The sequence below is a fragment of the Cebus imitator genome, unplaced genomic scaffold (genome assembly GCF_001604975.1).
Source record: "Cebus imitator isolate Cc_AM_T3 unplaced genomic scaffold, Cebus_imitator-1.0 Scaffold1, whole genome shotgun sequence".
In the NCBI taxonomy this organism is placed as follows: Eukaryota; Metazoa; Chordata; class Mammalia; order Primates; family Cebidae; genus Cebus; species Cebus imitator.
Window position 1 is genome coordinate 7,590,062 of NW_016107316.1, and position 25,546 is coordinate 7,615,607.

The 25,546-nt window shown below is 46.6% G+C and overlaps 1 protein-coding gene and 1 long non-coding RNA gene across 2 annotated transcripts in view; one reads left to right on the top strand and one right to left on the bottom strand.

Annotated features, from left to right (window-relative positions):
* Nucleotides 1-8,197: 8,197 nt before the first annotated feature.
* LOC108301674 (small nuclear ribonucleoprotein E-like) lies at nt 8,198-8,473 on the bottom strand. Its single transcript, XM_037737997.1, is given in 1 exon segment — nt 8,198-8,473. A coding segment is annotated over 1 exon segment (276 nt).
* A 3,973-nt stretch (nt 8,474-12,446) lies between these two features.
* LOC108302483 overlaps nt 12,447-25,546 on the top strand; it is a 16,512-nt gene continuing 3,412 nt past the window's right edge. Inside the window, exons 1-2 of the long non-coding RNA XR_001824362.2 lie at nt 12,447-13,117; nt 13,628-13,758. This is a non-coding gene — a long non-coding RNA (uncharacterized LOC108302483). The remainder of the gene's footprint in view (nt 13,118-13,627; nt 13,759-25,546) is intronic.

Here is a 25,546-nt window from a genome sequence, read left to right on the forward strand (position 1 = left end):
GCACCTGTGTTCCCAGCTACTCAGGAGGCTGAGGTGGAAGGATCACCTGAGCCCAGAAGTTCAAGGCTGCAGTGAGCTATGACTGCGCCACTGTATTCCAGCCTGGGTGACAGGACAAGATCTTGCCTCAGAAAAAAGAAAAGAAAAAAAAAAAGAAAAAATTTCCATTCTGCTCTTCAAAATCACTGTTACAAAATACAAGCCACAGGCTAGGGGGAAATATTTGCAAAGCACCTATGTGATAAAGCATTTGTATTCACAATATACACAGAATTCTCAAAACTTGATAATAAGAAAACCAACAACTTCACAATAAAATGAGCAAAAGATGTGAACAACAAAGAAGATATTTAGATGGCAAATACGCATGTGAAAATAAGCTCAGCATTATGAAATGGAAGCTGAAGCCTCAGTAGATACCACGGAATAGAACGCCTGAAATTTAAAAGACTGATCATACCAAGTGTTGACACGCATGTGGAGCAACTGGACCTCTCATTCACTGCTGGCGAAAAGCTGATATGGTACAAACATTTCGGAAGGTGATATGGCTTGGCTCTGTCCCCACCCAAATCTTATCTTGTAGCTCCCATAATTCTCACATGTTGTGGGAGGGACCTGCTGGGAGATGACTGAATCTTGGGGGTGGGTCTTTCCTATGCTGCTCTTGTGATGGTGAATGGGTCTCGTGAGATCTGATGATTTTTAAAAACAGGAGTTTCCACACAAGCTCTCTTTTTGCCTGCTGCCACCCTCGTAAGATGTGACTTGCTCCTCCTTGCCTTCCACCATGATTGTGAGGAAGCCTCTTTCTTTTGTAAATTTCCTGGTCCTGGGTATGAGGAGTGTGAAAACAGACAATATAGAAGATAATTTGGTAGTTTCTTTAAAAAACAACAACAAAGCCAGGAGTCGTGGCTCATGCCTGTAATCCCAGCACTCTGGGAGGCTGAGAGGGGTGGATCATCTGAGGCCAGGGGTTCAAGACCAGCCTGACCAACATGGTGAAACCTTGCCTCTACTAAAAATGCAAAAAATAGCCAGATGTGGTAGCGTGCGCCTGTAGTCCCAGCTACGCCAGAGGCTGAGGCAGGAGAATTGCTTGAATGCAGGAGGCGGTGGTTGCAGTGAGCCGAGATTGCACCATTGCACTTCAATGTGAGCAATAAGATTGAAACTCTACCTCAAAAGAAAATAAACAAATTAATAAAAATAAAATTCTAGAAAATGCCAACTACTCTATATTGACAGAAAGCCTGGGAATGGGGAGAGAAGCAGAAGAGAGCAATGACAAAGAGACACAGTGGGCTGAGCCTAGTAATCCCAGAACTTTGGGAGGCCAAGGCAGGCAGATCACTAGAGGTCAGGAGTTCAAGGCCAGCCTGGCCAACATGGTGAAACCCTGTCTCTACCCAAAATACAAAAATTAGCCTGGCAAGTTGGTGGGTACCTGTAATCCCAGCTACTGGGGGAGCTAAGACAGGAGAATTGTGTGAACCCAAGAAGCAGAGGTTACAGTGAGCTGAGATGGCACCACTGCCCTCCAGCCTGGGCGACAGAGTGAGATTCCATCTCAAAAAACAAACAGAAAAAAAGAGACACAAGGAAGCTCTGGGGGTGATGAACATGCTCATTATCCTGATGATGGTGATAGTTACTCAAATGTATGCATGTGTCAAAATTCCTTAGATTGTACATTTTAATATGTGAGGTTTGCTGTCTGTTAATTATACTTCAATAAGTTGTTAAAGGTAAAGAGAGAGAAAAAAAAGCTCTTGGAAAATTATGATGTGTAGGACTGAAATCCAGCACAAGAAATAAGAGATGGGAACGCTTCCAAAGTTGGTGGAGGGAAGGCCTAGAGCACAGCTGGGCCTGAGAAGGCAGGTGCTCCAGGTTGGAGAAGGAGGATGGGGTGCTCCAGGGAGGACATTTCCAAGGAACGAATGCAAAACAGAGCTGGCTTCTGTGTTTGAAGGTACTCATCGCAATACTGAGGAAGCTAGGCATGGTGACTCACGCCTGTAATCCCGGCACTTCCGGAGGCTGAGGGAGCAGGTCTCCTGAGGTCAGGAATTTGAGACCAGCTTGGCCAACATGGTGAAACCCATCTCTACTAAAAATACAAGAATTATCCAGTGTGGTGGCAGGTGCCTGTAATCTCAGCTACTCAGGAGGCTGAAGCAGGAGAATCGCTCAAACGTGGGAGGCGGAGGTTGCAATCAGCCAAGACTGTGCCACTGTCCTCCAGCCTGGATGACAGAGTGAGACTCTCTCTCAAAAAAAAAAAAAAAAGGTACTGAGGAAGTACAGTTCCAGTGGAGAGGTGGGAGGTGAATTAGAGATAGATACGTAGAAAACTAAGTAAACAACGTTTATTAATTGCAAAAAAAGTAGTACTAGACAAGAAATATAATAGTAGAAAACAATGGCTCTATTCCACATATATTAAAATAACGATGGTTTAGCCAAATGAATAGAATATATTGGGGGAAATATATATGTGACTGAGCTGTTAGGGCAAGAGTAAGAGGTATAAAATCTCATCCACCATACCAAGAAGTCAAAACTCAAAAACCTAAAAGTAGTAGATCAAGAAATGGTAATATAAGCCTGGTGTTTAGACTGAGGGAGGTAAACAGCAGTACACAGCTGAAGGGAATAATCGCCACTGTCTCCAGGGAGTGGGAATCCGGCGGGAAGTCTGGGGTCTTAGGTTGCTAATTGTCATCAAAAGCCAACACTCTCTGGTTTTTAAACTACCTGTAAATACCCCTTAGACCTGATAAAAATCAACTTAAGAAATTGTAGGGGAAAAGTCCTGGGAGAACATGGCTACAAATTAAAACAGTGATTTCAACTTTATTTTCTCCCGGTTATTTGCACCGGTCCTGGGTTTTTCCAAGACCATTTATTACTTTCATAAAGAATAAAATAAATGAGTGAATAAATGCAGGTGAACATCCCATCCCATTGCTAATTCTCAATAAGGTGGAGGGCAAGACTTTGAAAAGAAAGTAGGAACCAAGATGGAAAATACCAGAGACGGGAGCTGCTGGCCGGGGTCCTGGCACTCAGCGTTCCAAGTAGCCTTCCCTTGGGAAGCCGCGGTGGAGTCATTCCAGGACAGCAGCTGTGGTTCGGGAGAGCCTGGTGCCTACTGACTCCTGTAAGGTTAGACCCCAACAGCCCCTCCTACACACACCACAATAGTAACTAATATAAACACACAACACGAGGAAGCCTGGGGTAAGTCCTGCTCTGGCTCGCAGGCTGCCTTCCGCGCATGTGACATCACCTCTCAAAAGCCATCTCCCTTAACTTCAGTTCTCTGAACATCTCCCCTTTAGATGAGAAGTGAGAGGTGAAAGGAGGACAAAGTGAGTAAGAAGAAAAATAAGAAAGACTTAAGTGCTATTCTAAAGAGGACGTTCCAGGTGTGTCCAGGGGAAGAAACAAAACGTGGGCTCTCTGCCCAAAGTATCTAATTGAATTTCAAAAAGAATTTGCATCCCCTGTTGACGTAGAAGGCAGCAAAAGCTGAGAGAAGTCAAAGAATCTTTCTAGGTTCACCAGAGTTAGAATTTTTTTTTTTTTTTTGAGATTGAATCTGGACTGTCTCCAGGCTGGAGGGCAGTGGCGCGATCCCGGCTCACTGCAACCTCCACCTCCTGGGTTCAAACGATTCTCCTGGTTCAGCCTCCTGAGTAGCTGACCCAAAGTCAGAATTTGAACCCCAATACTCCTCCCTTTTTCCTTTCTTCTTTCCATTCTTTCTTTTCCTTATTTATTTAATTATTGCCTTCAAAAATATTTATATAGCACCCCAGCGCAACACTAAACACTGGCCTGGGGCTTCATGAAACTTCCCTCTAGTGGGAGGGATGGAAAGTAAAATAAACAAATAAATGAGCAAATAGTTTCAAATGCTTGTCAGGGCTGTGAAACAAAGAAAACAGGGTGACGTGAAATACAGAAACTGAGCAGGCGTGACAGGGATACTTCAGCATAAGTGACGGGGATACTTCAGCTTTCGAGGAAGCCGGATTTGAGCTGAAGGCTGAGTCGCCCAGGAGCAGGGCTTCAGGTGCAGAGAATAGTAACTGCAAAGACTGAGGAGAGACTGGGAAAGTCATCCAAACCCACGCGGAGCCCTGCTGGGGGGGAACTGATCACATTGGTATGGCATGGCCGTGTGCCCTGTCCAATGTGGGGTTCCGTGGGAAGCTGATTCTGAAATTGAGATTAGGGTACAGGAAGACTCTTTTGGGGGTGTTCTTGTGAGGAGTGAAGGGGGCAGGGCTGGGGAGAGGGAGGGAGGCATTGAACTGCACTGAAGTCTCACGGCTCTGGCACAAGGACCCTGACCTTGGCATCACAGACTCCATAGGGTTAAAAATGTGACAATCTCTGGGGTGGTGCAAGTCATAAATTCAATCCTGGGCTGGGCACGGTGGCTCACATCTGTAATCCCAGAACTTTGGGAGGCCAAGGCAGGCAGATCATTTGAGGTCAGGAGTTCGAGACCAGCCTGACCAGCATGGTGAAACCCCATCTCTACTAAAAATACAAAAAAAAAGTTAGCCGGCCATGTTGGCTCATGCTTGTAATCCCAGCTACTTGGGAGGTTGAGGCAGGAAAATGGCTTGAACCCAGGAGGTGGAGGCTGCAGTGAGCCGAGATCACGCCACTACACTCCAGCCTGGACAACAGAGTAAGACTGTGTCTGAAAAAAAAAAAAAAATTCAATCTTGGGCCTGATACCCAGCCTTTTCTGCCCTCAAGTTGTGAGAGATGATGGTCTCTTCGTATGCTACCAAGGAGGTCCTCTGGCTGCCACACTTGACCTTCATGATTAATCACTCTCAACCTTCCACTGGCTTTCTCAAATGTATCGACGGTTCTCAGCAACAGCCACCTCCCGCCATTGTTCTCCCCCTCTTACCAGCCTTTCCAACTCCTGAGGTCTTGCACCTCCTGTGCATTCCTTTCGATAGCTGTTCCACCCAAGTGTGTCACGGAAGCTTTACCAATTGCACAGCATGCGTGGGACAATCAGTCCTCCGCTGCCACAAGAGATGGGGTCCTTACGGTCAACTGGCTGGTGAGTGATCGAACTTCAAAATCCCATACACAGTCTGCTTCCTCCAACCCTTCCTGGTAGCTACATCTCTGAGCTGGAAATGGAGGTGCAGTAAGTTTATAGGGAACATCCTCTGAATTACCCCCTTCAGAGGAGTGAAGAATTTTGTGTCGGGCATGGTGGCTCATGCCTGTTATCCCAGCACTTTGGGAGGCCCAGTCGGGTGGATCACTTAAGGTCAGGAGTTCGAGACCAGCCTGGTCAACATGGAGAAACCTCATCTCTACTAAAAACACAAAAATTAGCCAGGCATGGTGGTGCGCACCTGTAATCCCAGCTACTTGGGAGGCTTAGGTAGGAGAATCGCTTAAACCCAGGAGGCGGAGGTTGCCGAGATGGTACTACTGCACTCTCGCCTGGGTGACAGAGCAAGACTCCATCTCAAAAAAGAAAGAAAGTGTGGCCAGAAGAAGTTTAATTCGGAAGCCCTCACAACAGCCTCAGCCAACCTCATAAGGGTCAGAGCTCTGGAGCTGGGGTGGCACTTTGAACTTGTCCCAAACTGAAGCACCAAAGGGCTCGGCTTTTGTTCCCCAACATCAGTCAATTGTGAGGTCCGGTTGCCCCACTAGAGGGACTGCATGGCAGCTGCTTTTAGCTAAAGACAGTGTGCAGGGAGGGACCCAGCTGAACCTCCGCCAACCTTGTGCACTTCAGCAGGCGAGGCTGCAGTGGCCGGGGAAGTCTTGCCTTGGCTCTGCAGGGGCACGTGGGGAGTGTGCCGGGACAGCGACCACAGCCCCACTTCCACGCTTCCACCGCAAACAGCAATTAGCGTCTTTTCTTGGGACACTCATAGAATCAACATCTGGAGACCACGAGCCTGAGACCCATTACAAGTAGCAAAAGAATTTGGACAGGATGCATTTAATCTTGAGTTAATGGTACAATGCTCAGCCAAGATAAACTTCTCAGCCTCAACATATTTTATTTTGAAAAAATGTTATTGTCAGGTACAAGGGAAATTCCTCCTTACTTGGGGGGCTCTGCCAGATGACATAAGCACTGGAGGGACCATTTGTCTGGTGTGTTATCTTTTTCATCTGAGTGGGTCTTTCCTCCACCGACCCATCTCCCAAAAACCTGGCCACAGTTCCTAAGTAATTCTAGCCCCTGACAGCTGCAGGAAAGAAAAGAATTATGACTTGAAAACAGACATTTTTGGGGCCGGTCACAGTGGCTCATGCCTGTAATCCCAACACTTTGGGAGGCTGAAGAGGAAGGATCACTTGAGGTCAAAACCTCATCCCTACTAAAAATACAAAAATTAGTCAAGCATACTTGTAGGACAGTGGAGGGTTGGAGTGAGTCAAAATCCCACCATGCACTCCAGCCTGGGCCACAGAGCGAGACCCTATCAAGAGAGAGAGACCCAGAGAGAGAGAGAGAGAAAGAGAGAGAGACATTTTTTGATGTCATGTTTCCAAACACCAAATACATTGGATTTCCCCTTTCTTCTCCTATACCTTCCCCGCTCTGAGTGGAAATCAAATGGGGAATTAAAGGGAGCACTTGGAGCCTGATTTCCAATCCTTACATTTTATTGAGCACCTACTATGTGGCCAATGCGTTGGTAGTTATTAATAACAATAGCCACCACCATTCACTGCCTATTATGGGCCAAGTGCTGTGCAGATATTACTTTACATACTTATAAGGATGATAAAGATTAGATGAATGTTAAGATTATTCCATTTGTCTCAGAGGGAAAATGGGGACTCAACTAGCTTAACGAATCTGATCAAGTCAGTGATGAAACCAACCCACGATAAAAGAGTTCCGTTTTAAAAAGCTCAAGGGCTTCCCATCTATCATAGAGTCTAGTAAATAGAAAGAATCCAATAAATGCATTCGAATGCATTTTGAAGTCTGATTGAGCCGTTTAGGCTAAACAGCAGGGTGGGCGTGGGGGCAGCGGCCCACAGCCACGGGGTATACCATCGGACACCATGACCCGCTTCTCAGAAAGGCCCGGCACTGTCAGTGACCTTGGGAGAGTCACCGTCAGTCCAAGTTTGGAATTTCTGCTGGCAGGACAGGCAGTTCATGCCCAGAAAAGGGTCTGCCTCTTGGTCCAGAGCTTTCAGTCCTTTGCCCCAGGGAAGCTGTGGGAGGCAGTGTGCTTCCCATTTGCACAGAAACAGGAGGGCTTAGCAGTGCCTTCTATGGGAGCGTTCCTTCAGGGCTGGGATCGGCCGAGGATGGGCTAGAACTGGCGGGAGAGAGCACCCTAGAGCTCACCTGCATCACAGAATCTCAAAGAGCTAGACGTCAGAACCCAGGCAGAGACTTCCAGGGTCAGGCCTTCTCTAAATCCACTGTTCGTCTTGCCTCCTACTTCCCACTGTGTCTACGCCAGAAATCAGGGAGGAGCGGTGTACTCTAGTGGAGGGAAGCCAAGCTTTGAAGTCAGAAGGGCTGAGCGGGAATGCTGGGTCTCTAGCTGGACGACCTTGGGTAAGGTTCTTAGCTTCTCCTAGCCTTCGTTTTCTCATCTGTACAATGGAGCTAGTAATCAGAACACCAGAGAGATTGTCCTGAGAAATAAACTATATTGCAGCTGTAAAGATGCTGGCCCTTACTATTTGAAAATAAATTTCCAGCCTGGCCAATTGATGAAACCCTGTCTCTATTAAAAATACAAAAATTAGCCCAGTGTGGTGGCATGTGCCTATAGTCCCAGCTACTCGGGAGGCTGAGGCAGGAGAATCAGCTGAGGTTGCAGAGAGCCAAGATCACACTGCTGCCCTCCACCCTGGGCAACAGAGCGAGACTCCATCTCAAAATAAATAAATAAATCTATCTTACATCTGTTTTCCCCTTCTCAAAGATGTGTGATTATTCCTGCACAGATGTGTGACTATTCCTATTCATTTATTTACTTATTTTTTTCAATGTAAATTTTTTAATACAAAAAAATCCCATAGCATTTATTGACATCTTGTAATAACATAAGGGTAATCAAAACAATATGAATAAATGTTCACACTGGACAAAAGACATCTAAAAACAAAATGTGTCCTTCTCAACGATTTCTCACTTCAGTGGTCATTTCTAGTTGGAGGCATTTTGTAGCAGAGTACTATTATCTTCTTTTAGCATGATCCGACCCAGTTGTTTTCTTGACTTTGTTTTAGAATGAATCTCTTCTGCATCATCATCTCTTCTTTTCATATACTCATCAAAACCAACGATACAGCCTTCTATCCGCATATTCACTTGCTCATAGAGCCACACCTGAATCCGCGATCTATTTTGTAAATATCAGAAGATGAGGTTGATGGGCTACACCATAACCTGCACTTTCTGACCCTGGCCACGGTACGCCATGGTGGAATTTCACAAAAAGCACACTCGCACGCTGTCTCTGAGAGCAACTTCCTATTCATTTATTTGTACCTGTCCTTAGTCTAAAAATAATTTGAGGCAGCTGATTTAACGACAAGACCAAAAGAGAAAGATCTCTCTCCCCTGTAATTCCTGCCCTCAAACACTTAATGCAGGTGGTTATGTCACATCGAAGGAGTGGGAAGTAAAGGAAGTGTGAGACACGCATTTAGCAGGTGGCGTATCAGGCCTGGGAGACTAAGAAGGGACCAATGCCCGCCTTCACAGAACTCACGATCAAAGATGGCACCCAGTCTGTGAGCCATTCCATGCAGGCTTTCAATCCTTTAAGTTCTTTCTTTTTCTTTCTTTTTCTTTTTTTTTTTTTTTTTGAGATGGAGTCTCGCTCTGTCACCCTCCGCCTCTTGGGTTCAAGCGATTCTCCTGCCTCAGCCTCCCGAGTGGCTGGGATTACAGGCACTCACTACCACATCCAGCTATTTTTTTGTATTTTGTTGTGCTGTTGTTGTGAATTTTTCTTCTTGTTTTTTTTTTAATTGTACTTAGGTTCTGGGGTACATGTGCAGATCATGCAGGATTGTTTCATAGGTACATACATGCCAATGTGGTTTTCTGCCTCCATCCCCCCATTACCCATACTATATTTGAAATTTCTCCCCCGGTTATTCCTCCCAAAGCTACGCCCCCGCTGTCCCTCCCCTAACCACCCCCAACAGACCCCATTGTGTGATGTTCCCCTCCCTGTGTCCATGTGTTCTCATTGTTCAACACCTGCCCATGAGTGAGAACATGCAGTGTCTGATTTTCTGTTCTTGTGTGAGATTGCTGAGAATTATGGTTTCCAGATTTATCCACGTGCCTACAAAGGACACAAACTCATCATTTTTGATGGCTGCATAGTATTCCATGGTGTATATGTGCCACATTTTCTTTGTCCAGTCTATCGTGAATGGGCATTTGGGTTGGTTCCAGGTCTTTGCTATTGTAAACAGTGCCGCCATGAACATACGTGTGCACGTGTCTTTATAATAGAATGATTTATAATCCTTTGGGTATATACCCAGTAATGGGATTGCTGGGTCAAATGGAATTTCTATTTCTAGGCCCTTGAGAAATCACCACACTTTCTTCCACAATGGTTGAACTAATTTACACTCCCACCAACAGTGTAAAAGTGTTCCTATTTCTCCACATCCTCTCCAGCATCTGTTGTCTTCAGATTTTTTAATGATCGCCATTCTAACTGGCGTGAGGTGGTATGTCAATGTAGTTTTGATTTGCATTTCTCTAATGACCAGTGATGATGAGCATTTTGTCATGTTTGTTGGCCTCATATTTTTTGTATTTTTAGTAGAGACGGGGTTTCTCCATGTTGCCCAGGCTGGTCTCGAACTCCTCAGCTCAGACAATCTGCCCACCTCAGCCTCTTAAAGTACTAGGATTATAGGCATGAGCCACCGTGCCCAGCCGCTACTTAATACTGTTAGGACCAAACTACTTCACCGTGACCCCTTGGCCATGACTAGCCTGGGCCCTCTTTCTCTCTGGTCCGGATGTCTGCGTCTTAACTGGCTGACTGCAGTCTTATCTTCCAACCCTTTCCCTACACTGTAGGCCGTGTACACGGCTCAGTTTCTCTGCCTAAACTTTCAGTGGCCTCCCAGGAACCTGGGAAAAAGCTTAGCATGGCTCAGAAGACCCTTGCTTCTCTCTCCTGGGTCCATTCCATTCCCACTTTCCAGTTCCTCTTCCATATTGAACTTCTCTCCTGAATGTGCCACTTTTTCCATTTCCAGTGCTCCTCCCTAAGCCAGGAACTTTCTTCATGTAACTCAGCTTGGTGGTCACTTCATCCGTTTCATTCATTTATTCACTCGGGATTGACTGAGTGCCCACTATATTCTGAAAGACCTGCTATATTCTAGCAGGGAGACAGCCAAGAAACAAGTGCACTTGTTAACACGTGACGTATCTAGTGTCTGTTAATTTGGGTATGGTACGCAGGGAACACAGAAGTGAGGAAGCTGGTCACGAAAAGAAGAACAGGAGGGACACAGATGTTCAAGGCTGGGGGAAATACATGTGAAACCTCTGTGGGAATAAAGCCGGAGTGTGGAGGAAACAGCAAGTCATCCCGAGGGGCTGGAGCAGAGAGAGAGGGGTCAGTGGTGAGGAACGAGGTCTGGGAGGAGGCCTGGGGCACTTGCGGACTGTCTGACTGTTCCCCACCACTCTCTCTAGCTCTGACCTCAAGGGCAGCCTGTATTTTTCCAGTTTTTCTTGCTTGGCACTCTGTATTGTAAGTGAATGCTGAAGCATCCATGTTCCCACCCACACTACAGCCTTTTGGGTCTTATTCACAATTTAATTTCTGGAATAAGGTAGGTTCTCAATAAATATTTGTAGGTGATTGAATGACTAGCAGGAACAAGAATAGAGCTGAAAGAATAAGATGTCATTAGCCCCCTGCAAAGTAGCCCGTGACAAGTGGCAGGTAAAGGTGGACTGCCTGGGGGTGGGGCCAGAGGATTCTGCAAGGCGGGCAGAGTTGGGGAGGGAGGGAAGCAGGGATCCCCCGGTCTCCTATCTGAGTGGTCTCCCATCTGAGTACGTCTTGGCAGGCTGAGAGGAGAAGGCTGGGGTGAGGAATTTCTGGCAAAGGGGATTCCTATAGGTGGGAGGGTTGGGGGTTATTTGCAAAACAATGAGTAGACCACAAAGTTATTTCTTATAACAACATGGAAAGAGCACAGAGCAGGGAAAGAGTCCAGGTATCTCCCACGCCTCAGGGCCTGGAATCTGGCAGTGTGAGGGAGGGGTGAGCTTGGGTGTCTTTGTGAATTTCCACGAGGTCTGATGTTCCAGGAGTCAAAGAGTCCTGAGCCCAGGACCGGCTGGACAGAGAAGGGAGCTTTCAGGATGCTGGTGCTACAGTTAGCTCGGATGAGCCTGTGCTTGGCTCCCTGGGTGCAGATCACCAGTGCGAAGCTCGATGACACACAGTGGGTCTGCAAGGCTGCCTGAGGCAAATCCATCACTGCTGCCTGGCTCTGAGATGGAAGTCTAGTGAGTCCACAGATCATCCATCTCATGCATCTTCCCACCCAAGGCAGAATTCCTTCCATGTTAGTTTCCTAGGGCTGGCATAAACAACGCCCACAAGCCGGAGGGCTTAAATGACAGAAATGTATTCTCACAGTTCTGGAGGGTAGAAGTCTGAAGTCAAGGTGTTGGCAGGCTCCCTCTGAAACCTACGAGGCAGCCCTTCCTTGTCTCTTCCTAGACTCTGGTGGTATTCTGGCAATCTTGGGAGTCCCTGGTTTGTAGCTGCACCGTGCCAGCCTCTGCCTGTCTAGACGTGAGCTTCTCCCTGTAGGCCTCTGCCCACACATGACTGTCTTTCTGTAAGGACACCTGTCATTGGATTAGAAGCCATCCTACTCCAGCATGACCTCATGTCAACTCGTGCACCTGCAACAGCCAGATTTCCGATCTAGTCACATGCTAAGGTACTGGGGCTCAGGACTTGGATATATTTTTTCATGGGAGTGGGGTGCAATTCAGCCCACATACCATCCATGCTGTCCCCAGCAAGGGGCCTTTTAGCCTCTGGTGGGCACCCCGACCGAGGGGGCAGGGCCTGCAATGCAATCAGCTCTTTGTCAGATTGTACCTTCCCCCCACCTTCCTTTTTCTCTCCTACAAATATTTATCAGATTAATATATTCCAGGAATGGTGCCAAGTCCTGGGTGCCCAACAGTAAATAAAACAGAGACTATGGGCAAAGCTTTCGTTACAGCATCCTCTCCCACAGGTCCTCTGAGGCCACACAGAGCATGTGGCGGCATCCTGAATGACCGAAGACAGTAATGGACTCCCCAAGTCTCCCGTGGATTGAACCCCTGTGGTTTCTTTACATAGTTCTCATATGGAGGGTGATTCTATATGTGATGGACTAAACCAGGACACTTTTGAGAGTGAACTTCAGAGCTACTGATAATTACACTGAGGCGCAGCGACGTCTGGGACCAACTCAACACTCAGTCTGCTCATGGGGCATGGGTTTCCCGGTCCTTCCCTAGCCTGACTGCTCTTCTCTGGATATTGGGTGGTCTGTCTCCTTTTAAACCATTGCTCCCAGAACTGATTTCCATATGTGTCTGCCATAGTGGAAAATACCAAATACGCAAGGAGATCGTTTCAGTGCTATCTGCTCAACACCTTAATAGAGGCAAGAGAGAATGTGGAGGAAGAAACGGTGGACTCTTTATGAGAGAGTGGAAGATGGCTTCGCAGAGGAACTGCTATCTGAGATGAAGCTTCACGCATGAGTAGGAGTTTCTCCAGGCAGGAAGGGGGTTGTTGCTTCCCCACAGGGTAGAGGGGAGAGCAGAGTTCCCCACGTGCACGCCTGTTGCTGAGTGCGACTCAGGCTGATTTCCTGCTTTGAGCGAATTCGAGGGTGGTCTGAGAAGGATGCACTTGTCCTGCAGGCCGGTTGTTTCTTCCTGTTTCTTATCTTCAGATTCGTCATAGGAAGAACAGCCGACATACAGGCAGAATTTGACAAATGAGGCAACAAGCAACTTGATCTGGAATCCGTCGTCTTCCAGACCCCAGTAGGAGTGAGTCATTTACAAGCGTTTTTTGAGAACAGGCTTCACTGATGGGTCTATGCTGGTCTCTGGGAAGGCAAAGGTCACATGTGGTCACTGATCTCAAAGAAATTGACCCAGGCAGCAAGACACATGCATGCAATTAACTTTAAATCATACCAAAATATCTAAGGGCCATCACACACCTTTATAAGTTTTGTGCACATTTTGGGAATACAGAGAAAGGCACAAGTAATTCCAGCTGGAGGAATACAGTTGGCTTTCACTGAAGAACTCTGAGGACCTCGATGGCCAAGTCATACATCCTAGCTGGAGAAGGAGAGGCTCCGAGGTGAGGGCACACAGGAAATGCTTGCAGCAGGATCAGACTTTGAGGCCAATGGTCTGGGTGAGGTAGAGGGGAGAAGAGAAGACAGACAAGGGAGGCTGCCATGGGATGCAGAACAAGGAGCTGCTGGGGTAGCAGGCCAGCATCATGCCTGGACAACCGTCCTCGCCCCTGTCTTCCCACCTGCTAAGGTCTGAGCACCAGTGTGGTGGCCACTCCAGCTGCCTGGGGCGCCTGAGGCCTCTACCACCAAAGCACACACAGCTGCCTGTGGCTGAGTTCTGTGGTCTCCTGCACCCCCTCCCCCTGCTTCCCCCCGGAGGTGGGCCCTTCCACTGCCAGGGAAGGGGAGTGCCTTCTCACGGCCTCCTCTGAGGTGAGTGGTACTGGTCCTTGTGAGGGACCCAGACGCTCTCACAGCCAGGGCTGATACCACCAAGAGTGAATCCTCACTAGCCCTCTAAAATCAGAAAAGGGGACCCATCTCAGACAGTGCTGGGATCGGCGGTGTGGAGACGGAAGGGCTGAGAAGAGAATGCCAAACCCCAGTGCTGTGCCTTCCCATCCTGGGTGACGGAAGGTCTGCAGGGGCACTGGGGTGCTCGTCTAGAGTCTGGTGCCCAGGCTGGAGTACGATGGCACGATCTCAACCTCCGTCACCCTGCGTGGCTGGAGCAGGCTTCTCTCTCTGGGCGCTCCTGGGCTCCTGTGGGCATTGGCCCCAGGGTACCACAGTTGGTCATGTCTACATCTTTGTGCCGACTGGGCTGGCAGCACCCTGAGGACAGCGAGTGGGGTCTCCTTGTTTCTAAGTCCTCAGAGCTGGCACACACAGCAGGTGATCAACAACTGTGAATAGAAGAAGGAAAGTGAGCAAAAGAGGAAGGAAGTGGGCGGAGGAGGGCGAGGACAGGGAGAAGCACAGTACTTGGAGTTTCGAGCAGGATGCACCGGGATTTCACTGGGCCCTACGCACTTTTGCTTTCATGAACCCCATCCTTTAATAAGAGTAAAAGTCAGCTGGGCATGGTGGCTCATGCCTGTAATCCCAGCACTTTGGGAATCAGCCAAAATTTGAGACCAGCCTGGCCAACATGGTGAAATCCTGTCTTTACCGAAAAATACAAAAATTAGTCCGGTGTAGTGGTGCATGCCTGTAATCCCAGCCACTCAGGAGGCTGAGGCATGAGAATTGCTTGAACCTGGGAGGCAGAGGTTGCCAAGATGACTCCATTACACTCCAGCCTAGGCGACAGACTGAGATAAAAAACTGTCTAAAATGAAAGTACAGCAGGCCTAGACACTGCGCCACTGTGTCCAATGAGAAAGGGGGCCCAGAGCACAGCGGCCACCTAGTAAGGAAAGGGACTCCAGGTCCTAGCCAAACAAAACTGACCTTTTGTTGCAGCAAATTCTTGGAAGCCCCCTCCTTGTGACAGACATTAGCCATTTGGTTGCTGGATCTTAGGAAGAGCCAGAGGATGGGGGCAGGGCTAGAGTGCTGGGCAGGGGGGCATGTCGGGAGATTGGAGCAGTGGCTCTTCATTGACTGTATGGAAGGTTCTTAATATTTGAAAAATGGGTATGGACATTCTCATACTTTTTTTGTTGTTTTGTTTTATTTTTGAGACGGTGTCTTACTCTGTTGCCCAGGCTGGAGTGCAATGGTGCAATCTCAGCTCCCTGCTGCAACCTCCTCCTCCAGGGTTCAAGCAATTGTCCTGCCTTAGCCTCCTGAGTAGCTGGGATTACAGCACGTGCCACCATGCCCGGCTAATCTTTGTATTTTTAGTAGAGACAGGGTTTCACCATGTTGGCCAGGCTGGTCTCGAACTCCTGACCTCATGTCATCCACCCACCTCAGCAACTCAAAGTGCCGGGATTACAGGCATGAGCCACTGCCCCCGGCTCTGATGCCTTCTCTAGGGCTTGGATAAAAGAAGATATAACAAAATATGGCCACTGCAAATATGCAAGATGAAGAAAAAGGAGGCAGACAACCCAAAGGCCAGGTTTCTGATCTGGGTACCAGTGAAAGAGAATTAATTGGCAGGAGCCGTCTTCAGGGGAGAGATAATGAGCTCTGTCTGGGAAACATTAAATCTGGTGTATCTCTGGGATTTCCAGGAAGCGATGCCTGTGTTGAATAGAAGTGTGTAGACTTTCTAGGAAATAAATGGGGATGTAAACAGAGGTGTGGGAGGTATCAGTCGGCACATAGTAGGCTCTCAACGAGTCTGTCTTGATTTGGTGTTGCCAACACCCCAGGGTTGAATGAGAAATCCCCAATGTGAACACATCAGCCCAGCTTGGGAGGTGACTGGGAGGACCCCACACAGACTGACTTTAAAAGAAAGCACAGACCATACTTTGTGTGATTATGATCGACACAGACACCTGGAGGGCATATCTCAGCTCAAAGTTGCCTAGGTGTGCGGGGCTGTCAGATGTCAGCGGGAGGGGCCAGTAAGAGCTTGTCTTGAATCTTGAAATCTGGGAGGCAGATGAAGAAGAAACTGCATCTTCCAAACCCTGAAGCAATACTTATTTTTCCTTCACATCTATTTCTCTAAGTGTATTTTTTCAACCTTGTTGGTAGATGTTATATAATCACATTCTTTCAATATTTGAGATGGTGATTACACCACCATTCAATTTTAATTGGTACTTCTGTTACTATGTCAGATGTTCTCAAGCAAAATTAATTAGGACTAAACAATTGATTGACGGTCTTTAAAATCCAAACTTTCAAAAATGAACCAGTTTTATAACCCATACCACAACTGTGGAGTTCATTTGGATCATAGCGTTTATCAGCTCAGGGATGATCTTCCTGAAGACCACATACTAGTCTTATCAATAAGAAATAAAGGCTGGGCATGGTGGCTCCTGCCTGCAATCCCAGCACTTTGGGAGGCTGAGGTGGGTGGATCACCTGAGGTCAGGAATTTGAGACCAGCCTGGCCAACACGGTGAAACCCCTTCTCTACTAAAAATACAAATATTAGCCAGGTGTAGTGGCACACACCTGTAATCCCAGCTACTTGGGAGGCTAAGGCAGGAGAATCACTTGAACCTGGGAGGTAGAGGCTACAGTGAGCTCATAACATGCCACTGCACTCCAGCCTGGGCAATAGAGCAAGAGCCCATCTCAAAACAAAACAAAACACAAATACAGTTAAGATGCAGAATTTAAAATAGCTTAGTCCAACTTTCTATTCGAGACAGAAATCCCTTCTACAGCAAGTCAGATGCTTCCCTAGTCTCTTTTTCAATCCTGTGAGTGACGGTGATCTCAGTATCTGCCAAGACAGCCCTCTCCCCATTATTGGCTTGCTCTAATTGCTACCAAAGTCTTTCTTACATCATAATGGAATAGAGTTCCCTGTCATTTCCTCTTGTTAGCTATAAATTTCACTTTCTGGAGCAACAGAGAAATTCCGTTTCTAATTGGAAGATTCCGCCAAGAACAGACTCCTTGAAAAGAGAAAAACAAAAAGGCTAGTGAGATATATACTCTTCTCCCCAGTGATTATATTGGGGTGAAGCTCTTGAGAGTTTTGTAGCAGACTTCATTTCACATTGTGGTGTTATAAGTCTATAAACTTAGAGTATTTTACAAACCTCTGTTCTAAAAGGAGTTCTGAATAGATTGGTTAATTGCTGTGGCTGCACTTGAATGTAATTTGCATAAAAGACAGCACACCTTAAGGTCTTACCTAAGCTTTGCTCATTCGGGTGGACGAGCACCCCGCCAAGACCACCAAAAAGATTACTATACAATATAAATGTTTTATTTTAAAATCAAATTGTTGGCCGGGCACGGTGGCTCACACCTGTAATCCCAGCACTTTGAGAGGCCGAGGTGGACTGATCATGAGGTCAGGAGTTCAAAACCAGCTTGACCAACATGGTGAAACCCCATCTCTACTTAAAATACAAAAATTAGCCCAGTGTGCTGTCGGATACCTGTAGTCCCAGCTACTCAGGAGGCCGAGGCAGGAGAATTGCTTGAACCCAGGAGGCAGAGGCTTCAGTGAGCCGAGATGGTGCCATTGCACTCCAGCACTTTGGACAACATAGTGAGATTCCATGTCAAAATAAATAAATTAATTTATAAAATAAAATAAAATTGTATGTACAAGTGTGTATTGATAAAAAATAAATTTAAGTTATGTGCACGAGGTTAAATGTAATCTTAAAGATGGCATCAGGGAACCTTCATAAACAAACATGCACTTTGGAGTTAGTTTGTGTTAGAATTTCAGCTGTGCCACTTATTAGCCATGTGACCTTGAGCCCTAGTTTACTCGGATGAAAAGTGGGTATTAAAATAATTAACCTTGCAAGGCTGGAGTGAGTATTAAGTGCAAAACCACTATATTTAGCCTGGATATAGCAGGTTGGAAAGATCAGGATTGTACATCCCAATTTTAAACATGAGAGAAAATATTCATTTAATTTCTTTAGAAAGTTAAATAGCAAGAACAGACATATACAATCTAGTAAAAAAAAATTCAAGGCTATATATTTAAAGTGTCTGTCAACGTTTAAAAATGTGAAATGAAAAGGTAATGACAACCAATCATTAGTAAAAAAAAAAAAAAAATCAAACAATCAATAGAAAAACAAGTGAAAATGTCCACCATCTCTCCATTCCAATGCTCAGTCCCATTCCCCAATAATTCTGCTAAACAGCTCAGTGTGCAACCTTCCAGATATGCTTATACAAGCATGTACGATGTATTCCCGTCAAAAATTAACTCATGCCATACACATTGTTCCGCCACTTCTTTTTGTATCTGACACTATATGATAGACATGAGCTCCAGCTCTGCCTTTTTCATGGCCAGGTATTAAAATTATTGTTATTTTCTTTCCAGGCAGAGTTTCACTCTTGTCACCCAGGCTGGAAAGCAATGGTACGATCTCGGCTCAATGCAACCTCCGCCTCCCAGGTTCCAGTGATTCTCCTGCCTCAGCCTCGCAACTAGCTGGGATTACAAGTGCCCACCACCACACTGGGCTAATTTTTGTATTTTTAATAGAGATGGGGTTTCACCGTGTTGGTCAGGCTGGTCTTGAACTCCTGACCTCATGTGATCCACCCATCTTGGCCTCCCAAAGTGCTGAGATTACAGGCATGAGCCACCACACCCAGCCACCACCAGGTATTACTAAATTGGGTTTAAAAACAGGGCTTTTGGCCAGGTGCAGTGGCTCATACCTGTAATCCCAGCACTTTGGGAGGCCACAGCTAGGAGATCCTTTGAGCTAAGGAGTTTGACCAGCCTAGGCAACATAGTAAGACCCTGCCTCTACAGGAAAAAAAAAAAAAAAAAAAAAAAAAACCGGCCCCACAAAAAAAAAAAAAAAAAAAAAAAAAAAAAGTAGCAGGCTGCAGTGGTACTCGCCAATATTCCCCAGTACTCAGGAGGCTGAGGTCAGAGGATCACTTAAGCCAGAAGGTCAACTCTGCAATGAGCTATGATCGCACCAGTGTACTCCAGCCTGGGTGACAGAGCGAGACCTTGTCTCAAAAATCAATAATAAATAAATAATTTTTTTAAAGGCCTTAAAAAAACTAAGGTTAATGAAATGTAAGGTTTTCCCCGAGTCCACAGTTCTAAAGGGTTGGATGACAACGGAAAAATTCAGGTTAACATCTGATTATTTCTTCTTGAAACTATGGCAGAGGTCAGACAGCAGGTGGGGAGATAATCCAGATAAGGCAATTAGAGGATTCGAAGGAGCAGGAATCAGTTTTGCAGTATTGACAACCACCTCTACAATGACACGGCACTCTGTCGCTGTTGGCATTGGTTGCAGTCCCGGGAGGAGAGGGGGACCACTATTCCCGTTTTACAGAGGAGGAAACAGATTCACAGAAGCCGACAGGTTGCTGCAAGGACAGGAGTTGGGAGTCAGGTAGAGGAAGGGGGACTTTGACTCTCCAAGGCCCCAGGCCAGCGGGGAAGCCATAAAAAGGAGCAAAGTGGACCCTTGGCATCTGACCCCCTGCCTTGAGTAGAGCTGAGGCTCCTTCTGCAATTTCAGAGGAATGCTGCTCTGTGACATCTGACTTAAGGGCTAAATAGTCCGCAGTTTTGTGACTGCCTGTGATGTAGCCGGCACCATGTTAGAAATAAGTGAATGCGGGAGAGTGGGACCCGCCCGCTAGGCTGGGAGCTGTGACTTCTGTCCTGCGTGGGGCATGTCACCGCCCTGAAGAGTGGTGTGGGTACAGGAGCTCTTCCTTGGCTTGGAACTGAGGCAGTTGGGGGCTCCATGAGTACAGAAGAGGGAGCATGGGAACTCACTTATGCTGGAGTTCACAGAATGAAAATCTCTTTCATCCATCCTCAAGGTTTCAGAGGTGAGCAGAGAGTCTGGAATTACCTAAGGCTGATCTTGTATTATAATAAAGCAGAATAAAATGAGGAAAAGGGACAAGAAATCTCATCATTCTATGCAGCCATGGGCGTGGCCGGCACAGGACAGTGATGTTGAGAAAGCAAATCAAGCAGCCTAGCCCATCATCCTTGGGGAAGTCCGGGGACCCGCTCAGGAGAGACAGACACACCTTGCTCCCTTGGACCGCATTGAAGGGGGGGCGGGGTTCTGGGGCTCTGGCTATCTTTGGCTCAGATTAGCAAAGCTGGGAGGAACTGACAGTCCCTGTCAGCCTGTCTCTGGGGCCCTCACAGAGAGGGTACTATCACTCTTGTCTAGTACTATAATGGGTCAGGAGTCTTCAGTCAGCCAGAGAGGAGACGCTGACCAACAGACATCTCCATTCTCCCCAGCCCCACCAGCAGTATGGATGCTGAGAATTGAGTCTGAGATGGAGGGACCTGAAGCAGATTCTGCAGAAAAGGCGACCCATGCCAGGGCTCTCACCTTCCCAAGGCCCTAGGAGCCCCGCTTAGCTCATCTGTGCCTCTGGAGGAGCCTGGACCTGCAGAGATGCCCTTTTGAGGATACTGGGGTTAGTGGCTTCTTCCAGCCCTCTCTTCTCAGGAGAGACGGTGTCCTTGCTCTTGTGAACATTTCACTCTTTCATCGAGAAACTGAACACCCCAGTCCCGGAGGAGAATACAGACAGCTGCTGATGTCCACAGGTGGAAGGGATGAAAGCCGGAACGTTCTCCTGGTTTCATGAGGAAGTGCTGTGGTTTTATTGTTTGTGTGATTTGACTGACCTGAATGTGTGGCTTTCAGTCTGGTTTTGAAACCCCTCAAGATTCCCAGAGAGACCGGGAGTAATGGTTCACGTCTGTAATCCCAGCACTTTGGGAGGACGAGGCGGCTGGATCACTTGAGATCAGGAGTCCCGAACCAGCCTGACCAACATGGCGAAACCCCATCTCTACTAAAAACACACAATTAGGTGGGCGTGGTGGCAGGCGCTTGTAATCCCAGCTACTCGGGCGGTTGAAGCACCACAAGAATCGCTTGAACCAGGAGGCGGAGGTTGCAGTGAGCTGAGATGGTGCCGCTTGCACTCCAGCCTGGGCAACAGAACGAGACTCTATCTCAAAAACATAAAAATAAAATAATAAACTGAGCTTAGTGTAAAAGATATTTAGTGATTATTTTTTAAATAAAAAGTCTTGTAGCTGCAAGCAAGTTTGAAAACTACAAGTCTGCTACCTCAGTTTTCTATAGATTGCTGGTCCTGACGTTCTATCTATCTGTCTATCTATCTATCTATCTATCTATCTATCTATCTATTTATAATAACTGCTGAGATTATAGGCGCCAGCCACCAAGCCTGGCTAGTTTCTGTATTTTTAGTAGAAATGGTGTTTCACCACATTTGTTAGGCTAGTCTCCATCTCCTGACCTCAAGTGATCTGCCTGCCTCAGCCTTCCAAAGTGCTGGGATTACAGGTGTGAGCCACTGCACCCGTCCGTGACGTTCTCCATATGTACACAGAGACATAAGTTCTTATTTTAGAATAGAAAGAAATCCATCCATTCATCTCACAAAATATTTTTTGAGCACCTCCTTTCTGCCAGGTAAAACCATGCATCATGAAAAATGGAAAGGTCTAGGAGGTTCATGTCTATAATTCCAGTACTTTGGGAGGCCGAGGTGAGCGGATCACCTGAGGTCAGGAGTTCAACATCAGCACAACCAACATGGGGAAATGCCATCTCTACTAAAAATTCAAAATTAGCCGGGCATGGTGGCACATGCCTGTAATCCCAGCTACTTGGGAGGCTAAGGCAGGAGAGCTGGTTTATCCCGAGAGGCAGAGGTTGCAGTGAGCCGAGATCGTGCCATTGCACTCCAGTCTGGACAATAAAGGAGAAGAAGAGCAAAATTTTGTCTAAGAAAAAGAAAAAAAGAGTCTAGTAAAGGCTGCCCTTGTCCTTGAAGAGGCTGTGCTTGGAGGCACAGGTGACACCACGGCAGCCAGTTCAGAGGAAGCATTTCGAAGTGAGGTCTGGGTTTCTATCCTTGAATGACTTCATTCCAATCCACTGTAGCTACAGACACCATTCTCTTCAAGACTTCTCTCTCTCTCTCTTTTTTAAACCTATATGTATTTTAATACAGAAAACTTTTTTCATGAAACAACTTGCAGCACTAACTTAGAGTTAATTAGAATATCTTCAACAGGCTGGGTATGGTGGCTCACACCTGTAATCCCAGCACTTTGAGAGGTCAAGACCAGAGAATCATTTGAGGTCAGGAGTTTGAGACTAGCCTGGCCAACGTGGTGAAACACCATCTTTACTAAAAATATAAAACAACAACAACAAAATTAGCTGGATGTGGTGGCACATGCCTGTAATTCCAGCTACTTGGGAGGCTGAGGCAGGAGAATCACTTGAACGGGAGGGATGGAGGTTGCAGTCAGCCAAGATTGTGCCACTGCACTCCAGCCTGGGTGACAGAGAGAGACTCCATCTCAAAAAAAAAAAAAAAAAAAAAAAAAAAAAAAAAAAAAAAAAAAAAAAAAAAAAAAAAAAAAAAAAAAAAAAAAAAAAAAAAAAAAAAATCAAGTTTCCTTTAAATCATAATTATAATAAAAATCTGTTAAATTTGTACTATTAAGGCTTAGAATTTAAAAGGTTATTTTACAAATAACAAAAATAAGACCCTGCTTTTCTTCTCTAGACTTACTTTAGTACCTTCAGTTTAGGAAGCTTTCTGGGCCCCATGCTCTTGGTCTTTTGTCTCCAAACAAACCATTCTATCCACCTTGATCCACTGGGGCATGTTCACACAGAGTGCAGCAGCAACACACTTGATTTGCTTTGTTCCTGATGACTGTTTTCCCTCTTTCACGAGGAGCTGCTCCTTTAGTAAGAAGGCTGTAATGTGTAACAAGAGCAGAAAGCAAGGCAATGTTGCATTAGGCCGAGGTGACTTGGGGATTGTTTGTTACTACAGCATACGCTCACCCATCCTGACTAATACAATCCTATCCACCCTTGTGTCCAGGGCTGTTTCTCATCCTATAGCTCAAATGTCCCCCCAGGCTGTGAAACCCTGTTCCACTCCCCCAGGGAGGGGTGGAGTCTCTTTCCTCTGGGCCATCCTTAATTGTATCACACAATAAGTTTCATTGGATTTTTCTGTGTGGCTTATAAATGTCTCACAAGCAGAAGTTACAGTTATATATAGGCATATACAAGTGTTTGTTGATGGACTAAATGAATGCTTGTATTTAGAAATTGCTTCCTAAAGCCTGCTGTTCAGAGCTCATTTCTGAGCTGCAAAGACACAGTCTGTCACTGTAAAAGTGACATGGTGCAATCAGCAGCATCTGTCCAACAAGTCGAGCTAGGTATGCAAGCTTGAAATCAAGGCAGTTAGGAAAGAGAGTCCATAAGGTTTCTTTCAGACTCCAATAGACAGTGCCCTGCGAGCACAGCTGGACCAGAAAGAGACCTTCCTTGGCCAGTGTCAGGGAAAACAGCATAGCCCTCCACGCTGAAACAATTTGCTAGCATATACAAGTTCACATTTTTCTGTATTTTAACTTCTAATTGGTTTCCTCTTTTGTGCTAAGAATGCCATCTGTCCCTTTGACAGGTTTTTGGATTTGATACCACTTACCAGGAAATATGACCATTATAAGCATTGTAAGAGGATTCAAAAGTGTCCATCCCAAACAGCCCTGTTTTAGGAACTTCATCAGGATCCCATACTGTTCATGTGTAGAGGTTTTACCATTTTTTCAAGCCCCTGCCCCACAGAATAAAGCCCTTTTCCTCTACAATTTCTTTGAGCTCATAATATAAAGCAAGGTAACATACATGGTCCCATTTTGATTCTAGATGTTTTATCTTCTCTGTTGCAGTAAAAAGAATGTTATTATCCCTATTTGTAGATAAGAAAACTGAGGCTGATGGAAATGGATGTGCCTGAGATCATATAGAAATGATAGAACCAGGTCATTAAATTTGATTTCTGAATCTAAGCCCACTGCCCTACAGGTACCTTTCCCTTGTGGAATAAAAGCAGGGATGGGCTCACTATTACCATTCTGTGAACCAGGAGAAGTTAATTGACCAATCTAAAATTCCTCAACAAGTAAGACACAATTCTAAGCTCGAAGAACTCCAGTCCTCTCCCAGGCGACCCTGTGCTCTTACTAGGACTACCTTATACTACCTTCACTCTGCAGTTCCTTCTTTCAAGCCTAAAGTTACTTGTTTATGGACGAGTCAAGAAGAGCAAAGGGGCGTGGCCCAGAGAGATTCCAATTGAAGAAAGAATGATTCAGGGCCAAGCGTGGTGGCGTACTCCTGTAATCCTAGCACTTTGGGAGGCTGAGGCGGGTGGATTGCCTGAGCTCAGGAGTTCGAGACTAGCCTGGGCAACATGGTGAAACCTTGTCTCTAATAAAATACATAAAAGTAGCCGGGTGTGGCAGCGTGCACCTGTATGTAGTTCCAGCTACTCGGGAGACTGAGGCGAATTGCTTGAACCCCGGAGGCGGAGGTTGCAGTGAGCCGAGATCGCACCACTGCACTCCAACCTAGACGACAGAGCAAGACTCCGTCTCTGAAAAACAAAACAAACAAAGAAAAAGAATGATTCACCAGCCCCATTAAAATAAAGAGCCATCTTCGGCAGGCTCCCCCAGGACTCACATGTTGTGGTCTATTGCTGCGGGATCCACTGAGCCACTGCAGGAGGACAGGGAGGGAATTAACCTTTACTGGACATCCATTATAAGCCAGACAGCTACTTCATGTAATCCTCACATGATTCTAATAGGAAGAGGAAGAAACAGCCGGTCGCAGTGGCTCCTGCTTGTAATCCCAGCACTTTAGGAGGCTCAGGGGGGTGGATCACTTGAGGCCAGGAGTTTGAGACCAGCCTAGCCAACAGGGTGAAGCCAAAAAAACAATAGCTAGGTGTGGTGGCTTGAGCCTGTAATCCCAGCTACTCAGGAGGCTGAGGCACAAGAATCACTTGAACCCAGGAGTGGGGGTTGCAGTGAGCTGAGATGGTGCCACTGCACTCCAGCCTGGGCAACAGAGGGAGATTCTGTCAAGAAAGAGAAAGGAAGGAAGGAAGGAAGGAAGGAAGGAAGGAAGGGAGGGAGGGAGGGAGGGAGATGGAAAGAGGAAGGAAGGAAGGAAAGAAGGAAGGAAGGAAGGAAGTCAGGCTCAGAAGGCTCAGAAAACTTGGAATGTCCAAGATAGCAGAACTTGCTGGCCTGTCTGGTGTCAGAGCTGTTCTTTCCAGCATTCACTGCAGCAGATGCTGTAGAAGATGTAAAGGCCACATGGGAAAGGGTCCTGCACTCAGGAACTGCTCATCCTGTTAGGGGAGCCACACACACACATGAATCTGATAAAGAATCCCTGTAGCTGGGTACAGTGGCTCACGCCTGTAATCCTGACACTTTGGGAGGCAGAGTCAGGAGGATCACCTGATATCAGGAGTTCAAGACCAGCCTGACCAACATGGCAAAACCCTGTCTCTACTAAAAATACAAAAATTAGCCGGGCATGGTGGCATGTGTTGGTAATCCCAGCTACTCAGGAGGCTGAGGCAGGAGAATCGCTTGAACCCAGGAGGCAGAGATTGCAGTGAGGAGAGATTGCACCATTGCACTCCAGCCTGGGCGACAAGAAGG